The 10862-nt window shown below is 40.5% G+C and overlaps 1 protein-coding gene across 1 annotated transcript in view; it reads right to left on the bottom strand.

Annotated features, from left to right (window-relative positions):
- LOC107587350 (ATP-binding cassette sub-family G member 4-like) overlaps positions 1–10422 on the bottom strand; it is a 29860-nt gene extending 19438 nt beyond the window's left edge. Inside the window, exons 1-2 of the mRNA XM_016275105.1 lie at positions 9903–10422; positions 4701–4938 (exon numbers count right to left, since the gene is read on the bottom strand). Of these exons, the coding sequence (XP_016130591.1) occupies positions 4701–4929 (229 nt within the window). The 5' untranslated portion in view covers positions 4930–4938; positions 9903–10422. The remainder of the gene's footprint in view (positions 1–4700; positions 4939–9902) is intronic.
- Positions 10423–10862: the final 440 nt, after the last annotated feature.

The raw sequence follows: 10862 nt of genomic DNA, 5'->3' as shown, positions 1-10862 counted from the left end.
TAAAAGGTAAAAATCTATTTAAACTTATTGGAAAAGATTAATTTCTATCACTGCTGTGAACTGATCAGCACACAGAATATGAAGAATATAAAACATTTTAGGAGTCAGCTGTCCACGGCAGTCCTTAAAGGGGTCATAGGATGTCCATTTTCCACAAGTTTATATGATTCTTTAGGGTCTTAATGAAAAGTCTGTAACATAGTTTGGTTAAAATTTCTCAATGGTAGTGTAAAAAACACCTTTTTTACCCTGTCAAAAACAGCTATTTTCAGAGCATGCCGTTTTATAGCATTTTCCTTTAAATGTTAATGAGCTCTGCTGACCCCGCCCCTCTCTTTGGAGCTGCTCTCTGAGGGACTGTTTACTTTAGCCGCATTCATCGTGAAACTTGCTAATTAGCACATTAGGAAAGGCGATTTGAAAAGATTCATTAAAAAAACCTTACACTCACTTCTTCTGTAGGTGAAGCTGGATCACGAATGATTCGTGCGAACATAGATGCATTTATGTAGATCGGGGGTGCATTCTCTTCAAAAACAAATGTAATCCACTGCGAGTTCAGCGGCTCAGATGTCGGGAGCAGGGGCGTGTCTACGTGGTGGCACCGGCCCCCCTGAAATTTGGCTGGCCACCCCAGGTGCCCCCTACCAGATGTCTTGCGATAGGCTTGTTTTAGTAAATTTCTAACTGCATCTGGCAGTGGCGGATCCTGGCATGTGTAGGCAGCTGCCTATGGCCGCTTTCTTCTCTTCTTTATACTTAATTTTAGGCTGTTTCTATAGTGTGATCTTTATTACAATGCCGAGAGCGCATAATGTTACGCGATCCATGTGCGCGAGGACTAATCTCTCCACTCCCAAGCGGATTTCCTTCACTCACACAAAACTGGACGTGTGCTTTTAAATAGTGTTCTTTTATGAATTGGCTCTGCTCTGTCACTCTTTGTTTAGTGAGTGTACACGATGTATTATAACATACATCGTTCCCCCCCCGGCCACCCTCTTTTGAGCCAGTGCCCCCGACTGGCCCCCCCATTTAAAATGCTCTAGACACGCACTTGGTCGGGAGTAAATGATGACTGCTATGTTTATTATTAAATCCAACAACAGAAGACCTCAATCGCTTAGGAGTCATTCTTGTCTACATCTGCTCCAGCGGTGAAACAATGGCGGACTGATGACAGCTTACGAAGGGTGGGTCTAAGGTAAGACAACAATCCAGTCTGTGCTGAAACACTACTGTCAATCAAACTATCGTGGGAGGGGCCTGTTTTTGTGTCGTCACACAGACAGGCATTGTGTACACACACTGCCAACACACATTTCAGTTCAAACAACTTGTAAAAGTGCATGTAGCATCATATGACCCCTTTAAGATATCAGCACAATAACACACTCAGCAAAATATCATCTAAATATTGTTATCAATAAAATCCCAGAAAATATTGAGATATATTTTTGTCAATATCGCACACCCCTAATATATTTAACGTTTTGATTAGAATTTTTTTTTTAATCAATATGAGAAGTGTTTTTCCATTTGAGCCCCTGCCCCTCAAAATGTCTGTGCACGTCCCTGATACAGGATAAACCTGGATCACCATGTAAAAGCAAGCAAATACATTTGCCTTTGCGGTATTTATAAAATGATCAATTCATATAAATTTCCATGCAGGTTCAGGCTGGTTTATACTGGTCTTGCTGGTGGACCAGAGCAGTCATAATGTTTAAAAGCTAAAAAAAAATAAAAAAAAGCTAGATGACCAGCATGGTGTTCTTGCTAAAGGTAGTTGAGACAAGAAGTCTTGCTGGTTAAGGTAGTAGCTAGCTGGAACAGCATTCAAAACCCAACATACCCAACATTTCTCTCTTTCTCTCTCTCTCTCTCTCTCTCTTAAAAGCCACATAGACTGAAATCATACATCTAAAAATGCTAATACTTAAACTACACATAAAAGAGCTTGTTTCTCAAGAGATGGAATACCGGAGGGACTGTATAATGAAGTATGAGGTAATAATGAAAGAATGGCATAGTAATGTATGAGGTGCTAACTCAGGAACAGCATAATGAGGTACACCATTTAAACATAAGGAACATATACGAGTCTCAGGAGTGGCTTGCTATCAGTGTCATAGAGATCACCACTGTATGATTCACTCTCTTCCATTTAGTAATGGCACGTATGCAACTGCGAGACCTTATGATACATCTGTCGTGCATGTGTGCTTGGTTTGTGCCGCGTGTGTGTGTGAATATGCGGGTATGTGTGGGTGGAGCTCAGCATGCTGGAGGACATGAAGCTATAGAAGCTGCTGTGCGTGCAATAGCCATCATTCACCAGCATTAACAGCACTGCACCAGCTTCTCCATGCTGCTTACTGGATAAAATACATGGAGCAGTGAGAGAGGGAGAAAGACAGGAGAAGGCAAAGACATTATGAGATTTCTCTGGTATGTACTGAAGTCCCATGAGCTGGTAAAATAGATAGCAATAATAATAAATAAATAAAAAAGTTACATAAAGTTGAAAATGAATAATGTCCACGAGCCCATTTCCAGACCATTGAGGCACATACACCCAAAGCTCCCTAAGAGCATTTAAGCACAAATAATTTCTCCTGCAATCATACATTGCTCCTCAACTTGTCCTTAGCTATATGTTAAAATTCTGCATAGTTCTCCATGTAGCTTCCCAAGGTGTGTCAACTGAGCAACTGAGCGTATGATATTAATGGATATACTACTGCTATAGCCAGTTCTAACTCTTATCTTATCTATCTCTTATAAAAAAAACACCATGTACTGTGAGGGTTCTCCCCTGATGGTTCTGTCTGTCTTGTCTTTGTTTTATGTGTTTTGTTTGTGTTGTGTTCTCTATCTTTGTGTTTGCCTCCTTGTTTCCAATTACCACACCCCCTTGTTTAGTCCTTGTTTGTCTGAGTGTTGTCACCTGTTCCCTTATGTTCTCCACTCCCTTTATATTGTGCTTTCCCTCATGTTTTGCCAGTTTGTTATACATTGTGCCGCTGTGTTCTTCCTTGTTGCCAATAGTCTGTAGTGAATGGAGTAAGATACTTGTAGTTCTACCTGTTAATTCTGGTCTTGGTTTGTTCAGTCTACTGTCCCTGTGTATCCTTGCTGTAGTTTAGTTTTCTTCTCTACTGTTCTTTGCTTTATCTTTAGTTAGAGACCATGAGTGTTTATGTTCTTGTGCTAAGTGTCCCTGCCAGACCTTCACTGCTATCCACCGATCTCGCTCTCTGCCCTGCCATTACTGCTCACTGGCCTACTCTCATCTTGGGCTGGACTCAGCGGTCACTCTCTCAGCCTGCCGGTGTTTGAGCCTCATCCCTCCTTATTGTTTGGACTGTGCACCCCCTCCATACCTTCTCTTGTCTTGTCTGTAGTTTTGTAAATAAACCCATTATCACTCATTTTGCGTTTGAGTCCTTATCAATAAAGTGTGTGTTAGCATTCGTGTGTGGGCTGATTTCATCCTGGGCAGGTTTAGCTAGGCTAGGCAGCAGACAGCCAAGTAGCGTGCCGTCTGGGGAAGTGAATTATTTACTATATCTTAAGTCTGCTGAGAACAGGACTCTACAGTCCAGGACACAGGATGGAGTGTGTGAGGGGCTAATAGTATTACGACTGTGTATATGTGTACTTGTGTGTACATATGTGTGTTTGTGTGTAGTGAGTTTGGAGTGATAAGAGATTACGTATAGCTATCTGGTCAATATAGCAATATAAACCCGGCAGGGTCATCATGACTCTGACATGCCTACTCACCAAACAAATAAAAAAAAAGAGGATGTGAAATATTAATCAGAGTTCAAATTATTTTATAACCTTACCTGTACATTATATAAAAGCTTACTCTTAGAAAACAGTAGTCCATTACAACCCACAAACTAGCAACAAGAAGAACACTGCAACAATATTACAATAAAATGATGTTTTATGTTATATTTAGAGGGGAGCGGGATTGGCAAGGGACCTCGAGATGGGAATCAAACTCGGGCTGCTGCGAGCACAGTTGGTCTGTATGTCGGCACACTAACCATGAGGCTATTGGTGCCGACTACAATACAATTATTTAAAGGCCATTTTACAATTACAGTTGAGATATAACTGAGATGCAACTTGAAATTTGTATGAAACCAGAGTGTGCAAATCCACGGTGTGAAAGTAGCAGTTTTATAACCCGGATGAGCTGGCAATGCCATGGACGACTGTGATGTGACAACTGAGAGCAGCAATCGACCAATCTGATTTGAGTATCCCAGAAAGCCATGTAATATATTTAATTTACTAACAGTATCTTGATTTCTGACATTATGAATGTTTAGTAACAGACAACCACATAAATAAGTTGTTGTCAGTGCAGTGTTTTATGTTTGATTTGTTGCATAATTTTAGTTCCTGTTTTTGTAGTTTATCATATCTGGAAAGGGTTGGAAGTGATAAATACAATAAATCACTGGATCACTTGTATAGGCAGTAAAAGGAAAATAATTGTTAATGTACTGATTTCTGACACAATAGAAATCTCACAGGTACATTTTGTAAACTACTACTACCTGGAAAACACAAAAAGTATATCAATTCTATAATCACTTATTTTCAGTTATGCTTCCAAGTTTAAGCTTCACCTTACTGTAATCACCACATAAGCTTCATCATGAGGATTCATGTATTACCTCGCCTCCTCCAACAGGGGCCCTCACGGATGGTGTAGGAGATCTCTGTAAACTCCAAGTCCACTGTTGAACGCCGAGGCAGGTGAGAAAACCTCTGTGCCTCTGTGATATGGTTCTCCACCTTCTTCAGGTGGGTCAGCATGGCAGCATCTGGAAGGGCGCCACCTGCACGCTTGGTCTCCTCCATGGGAATGGAAACAGACCCCGGCTCTAAGGACTTTGCAGCCATACCAAGAGCCTGGGAAATGTGGGAGGATGCAAAAATTAGAAAATGGTTATGTGTAATAATGGAACATTTGTACAGAAGCATAGGAATACTTAATCGCAAAACTACTATCTGCAATCAAATCTACCTCAATGCAATCATTACACACATACACACACTTGCAAGGGAGAATATGTCTTTGATAAGTGGTGTGTAATTTCATGCTCCTATTTGAGTCAGTGATACATATGTGAGGTTGTGCTAGAGCTCAGAGAAAAGGAGGAACAGAAAGGTAACAAAATCATTCTGCCTTTTGAAAGGAAACAGATGAATAATGATAGTAACATTTCCGTAACATTTCCGTCACACGCTTGAGTTATTCAGCCAATCACAACGCACTGGATAGCTGGCCAATCAGAGCACACCTCGCTTTTCAGAAGGTTGAGCTTTGTAAAAATCGACGCTTTTCAGAAAGGCGGGGCATAGACAAGACAAAAACATTAAAACCCATTATAAACGAGGCATTTGTTGCATCCAGTGGGGACATAATTACGGATTATAATGACTTATACTGTCTTTTTACGTGTTGCATCGTGCAGCGTAAACATAAAACCATGTCTGCATTTATGATCGGAGAAATTACAAACAATAAGTGCTACGCTACACTGCCCAAAACTCGCGTTTGAATCATCAGTGGCAAATCCTTTAAATATATTTTAAAAAAAACTTACTTACAGTCTGTGAGTCAGAACAGACATTTGTCTACATTGAGACTACATTGTAGTCTACTCTCCCAGGATCAGTAAACAGTCCTCCATAAAATGTGCTGCACACATCTCAATATTTGGGTTGATAAATACAACTTAACCACTGATTTCTAGTCGTGTCCTCTTTTGGAAGGCCAAACAAAGTAGTTTCGCTTTCACAACGAAGCACACAGCGTCTTCACGAAATGGCGGCAGCAGCAACAATACTACAGCGAGAATAAAAGTTAGTTTCTTTGAGTGAACATTTGGGCGGCGTTATGCAAATCTTCCCAGATAGTGACGTAGGTGTATGTGGGGGCGTGTTAGAACGAGCCGTTTTAGGTAGGTGTGGTTGACTCTTAACTTTTATAAAGAATATCTCTTTGGATTTGAGACTTTAGTCTTTGCAACTTTACAGATCTTCTTTGTGCACCAAGAGCTTGTAACACTCCAAAGAGAAAGGAAAAATTGAAATCGCATCATATGACCCCTTTAATGAAGATTTTAAGTTAGGTCAGTTGAATGGCATTAGGACACTAACTATAGGGACTTAATGGTTAGAGAGTCAGACTTTTAACCAAAAGGTTGCGGGTTCGAGCCTCTGTACCGGCAGGAATTTTAGGTGGGGGGAGTGAATGAACAGTGCTCTCTTCCACCTTCAGTACCACGACTGAGGTGAGACCCTTGAGCAAGGCACCGAACCCCCAACTGCTCCAGGTGTGTGTTCACGGTGTGTGTGTTCCCTACTTACTTCTGTGGATAAATTCAGAGCACAAATTCTGAGTATGGAACACCATACTTGGCCACACGTCACGTCACTTTCAGTTTCAACTATATTACCCCCAGACCATCTAGAAAGATGTTGTTTTGAGCATAAAATCAATGAGAAAGGGAGCATCTGCTCAGAGTTATGCATTTGGAGACAGTTTCAGTTAGTAGAGTAATTACCCTTGAAGCCTATGGAATTTGATGCCAGCATTTGAAGCTTTGATGGAAACCTTTTTTTCAGTTTTGTGGGGGAAGCTCTCAACAAACAAGCTGACAAGAATACAGCTGAGCAATGGGTCGAGCATCTCTTATATTAGTATTTTTGTAGCTTTTGATAGAAATGCAGAGCTTTCCTGAATCTGTACTATGCTTGATTAATATTTACATAATCTAATATGATTTTAGTCTACTCTCCCAGGATCAGTAAACAGTCCTCCATAAAATGTGCTGCACACATCTCAATATTTGGGTTGATAAATACAACTTAACCACTGATTTCTAGTCGTGTCCTCTTTTGGAAGGCCAAACAAAGTAGTTTCGCTTTCACAACGAAGCACACAGCGTCTTCACGAAATGGCGGCAGCAGCAACAATACTACAGCGAGAATAAAAGTTAGTTTCTTTGAGTGAACATTTGGGCGGCGTTATGCAAATCTTCCCAGATAGTGACGTAGGTGTATGTGGGGGCGTGTTAGAACGAGCCGTTTTAGGTAGGTGTGGTTGACTCTTAACTTTTATAAAGAATATCTCTTTGGATTTGAGACTTTAGTCTTTGCAACTTTACAGATCTTCTTTGTGCACCAAGAGCTTGTAACACTCCAAAGAGAAAGGAAAAATTGAAATCGCATCATATGACCCCTTTAATGAAGATTTTAAGTTAGGTCAGTTGAATGGCATTAGGACACTAACTATAGGGACTTAATGGTTAGAGAGTCAGACTTTTAACCAAAAGGTTGCGGGTTCGAGCCTCTGTACCGGCAGGAATTTTAGGTGGGGGGAGTGAATGAACAGTGCTCTCTTCCACCTTCAGTACCACGACTGAGGTGAGACCCTTGAGCAAGGCACCGAACCCCCAACTGCTCCAGGTGTGTGTTCACGGTGTGTGTGTTCCCTACTTACTTCTGTGGATAAATTCAGAGCACAAATTCTGAGTATGGAACACCATACTTGGCCACACGTCACGTCACTTTCAGTTTCAACTATATTACCCCCAGACCATCTAGAAAGATGTTGTTTTGAGCATAAAATCAATGAGAAAGGGAGCATCTGCTCAGAGTTATGCATTTGGAGACAGTTTCAGTTAGTAGAGTAATTACCCTTGAAGCCTATGGAATTTGATGCCAGCATTTGAAGCTTTGATGGAAACCTTTTTTTCAGTTTTGTGGGGGAAGCTCTCAACAAACAAGCTGACAAGAATACAGCTGAGCAATGGGTCGAGCATCTCTTATATTAGTATTTTTGTAGCTTTTGATAGAAATGCAGAGCTTTCCTGAATCTGTACTATGCTTGATTAATATTTACATAATCTAATATGATTTTTATAGAATTATCCTCTAATTTTGATGAAAGCTCTGACAGATTTAGTTGGATTCTCACATTTTTCTGCTGGATGTGGGAAGGCTGAGGTTGTAATTCCAGAACTGTTGTGAGGAGTAAAGATCCGATTACAACCTGACAACAGTATAGTGCTGATTCACATTTACTTTCTGAGTGACACAGAATATGAAAAATGCCACACACACACACACACAGTGTACACAAATAAAGTGCATACTAAAATATAGTGAATAATACGGACAAAAAACAGGGCTTGAAGTTAATTAAAGCAAGTAAAACATTGTTTGAATACAGAAGGCAATTATAGATCAAACACTCTTAAATATAACAGTTCCAAAGGGGGGGTTTTGCAGTGATGCCAGAAGAACCATGTTGAGTTCCCCAAAGAACCTTTCAGTGAACAATTCTGAAAAGAACCAGCTTTTCTTAGTGTAAAGAACATTTTAATAGTCTAAAGAACCCTTTTCCACTAAAAAGAACCTTTTTGTGCAGCAGAAAGTTTCTATGGATGTTTAAGGTTCTTCACGGAACCAGATGCCAATAAAGATCTTTATTTTTAAGACTGTAACTGATTAGTCCACAGCGTAAAAGAACTGGATTATGTAGAATGCAGTACACAAATGCATTTCTGCAACAATATCAGACTTTTAAATGTAGTCATATCAGCATTAAATTAAAAATCACACCTCAGATTCAATGACACTGACACTGAAAAACATTGCACCGAGCTACAGAGGTACAAACAGTACTGACAGCAATGCGAATGTGGAATCCATATGAGTTATTGTATTTCACGTCAATGAGAATGCACTTAGGCTGCAGAAGCGTCTAAACCAGTTCCGGGTGCTGTGCTTGATAGAACCCTGCCTCTCTAAAGAACCAATGTTTTCACTGTTGCCAGCTAGCAATTTATATGGTTAAAGTGCTTGTATGTCAATATGGTATATTCCATTAAGAAGTGCTCAGTTTATTGTCCATTATGACTCAAGGCACAAGACCAGGGACTGGAGAATCTAAAAAAAGCTACATTTCAAAGGATACATTTCACTGTGATTGATGGACCTGCACTTGATCTTCAATGTCCCCATTTATATTCAAGTGATTCATCTTCAAGAGATGTCCATAAAACTTTATTTAAAAAATTATTTCAATTGGATCTATCCCTAAGCTAGACTGCTGGTCTTAACTTGTTAAAGATGGTCTCTGGCCAAACTGCCCAAATGTCCAAAACACCTCTTAAACCAGACCAGGGTGGGAGATATACATTTCTATAAAGTGAGAACGACAAAGTGAGGCATATTACTGATTATGTCACATACGTAGCTCTATTGACCGCAGTTAATGAAACACTGCCTAGTCTTTTCTGATCAGTCAAGGAAAGGCCATGTTTTTTGAGCACTGTATTTCAATCCAGGTTCTGAAATACCTCAGAATGACACATTTTGAATGTCTCCCTTATCTGACACATCCAGTTTAGGTATTGGAGCCTAATGAGCCGATGATATCAGTCAGCTGTTAAATGAGGGGGAAAAAAATCCAAAATGTGCAGTGTTGAGGATTGAGAAGCAGTAATGAAAACCCTTTAAACCCCAGTCTGGCTGTTCTATGATCTGTCAGAGATCAGGTAATCTCCCTTCATTTAATCCACTTCCCAGAACAGATATAAAACAGAATATACAATGAGCAATTATGGTAACAATATTTTCATATATAAAGAAATGTATATGAGACAGAAGCTAAAATGAAACCTTTCACATTCATTACACGTGCGCTCTACCTAGATATTTTATGGTGAACTGAGTCAGTGTTTAGAATAATATGCATCACATGCCCTGTCAATGACATCACACTCATGCACAGACAAGTGTGTTTATACTGTAGACCTTCACTATGTGTTGTTTCACCAAGACTCAGAATAGGTACCTACTGTTTTTTGAAGCGTCGAGTTGATCAAACGTCTCCCTGGCAGCGTGTTTCCTTATAAAAATGTCCAATTCATTCCTTAGAGCTCAAGAGCATCATATGTACACGCACAGGCTTCAGCAACAGGAGCGGCCCCGCTCTATAGTCCAGCTGAGAATAAAGATGCTCCGTTATACGCCCGATCCCGCTCACCGGTGACGGAGAGGATGCTCTTCTCCTTCAGAAAGCCGCTACACGTCACATTCATACCGTTCCTTGAAAATATACTGTGACAATTCCTATCCAAAACAAGCATAACAGTTATGAATAATTAAACAGATGCAGCAGCATCCGTGTTAAACCAGGAGTTTCATTTCGGACAGCTGACAGAAGGGCAAACCGTGACTCGATCATTGCGCATTTACAGTCATCCAGTATGCGTTTGGAGCTGTGTAGAGAGGAGTTGTGCTCGTCCTGCGCGGTCCTCCGGATGCTGCACCGCAGTGTGATATAGCGCGCAGTGGACAGAGGAGCCCTGGCACGCCTGGCGGTGTGTGGTACTGGGCGTAACAGCTCTCGTCCGAAATAAGCCCATGTTACACACTGGAGGACGATTAATGTAGCAGTGATTTGGTTACTTACGTTATGATACTTTGCTTGTGTTTGGGGGGTGGGGGTGGGGGGGGGTTACATTTTAAAAATAACAGCAAGATTCTGCACTGTTAATTTGTTCTGGGTACATTTATGGTTAATTCTGGCAGCTGTTGCTAAAAATGTCACGAAAAAAATACAATGATGGTGTCAGGCGACATTTCGGCATAATCTGCGCTGATAACTGTATGAGTATATATAGGCCTAATATTACGACAATATTGAAATCTCTAACTACTTGTAGTCTTGGTTATTAGCTATAAAGTAGGCTATACGCATTATCTCGATGAATAGGCTATTTTCTGTAAATAATATTCATAGGCCTTCTTTTTAC

The sequence above is a fragment of the Sinocyclocheilus grahami genome, unplaced genomic scaffold (assembly GCF_001515645.1).
Source record: "Sinocyclocheilus grahami isolate Dianchi unplaced genomic scaffold, SAMN03320097.WGS_v1.1 scaffold92.1, whole genome shotgun sequence".
NCBI classification, from domain to species: domain Eukaryota; kingdom Metazoa; phylum Chordata; class Actinopteri; order Cypriniformes; family Cyprinidae; genus Sinocyclocheilus; species Sinocyclocheilus grahami.
The sequence above is the reverse complement of the archived record's forward strand: the minus strand, read 5'-3'. Positions and strand labels throughout refer to the sequence as shown.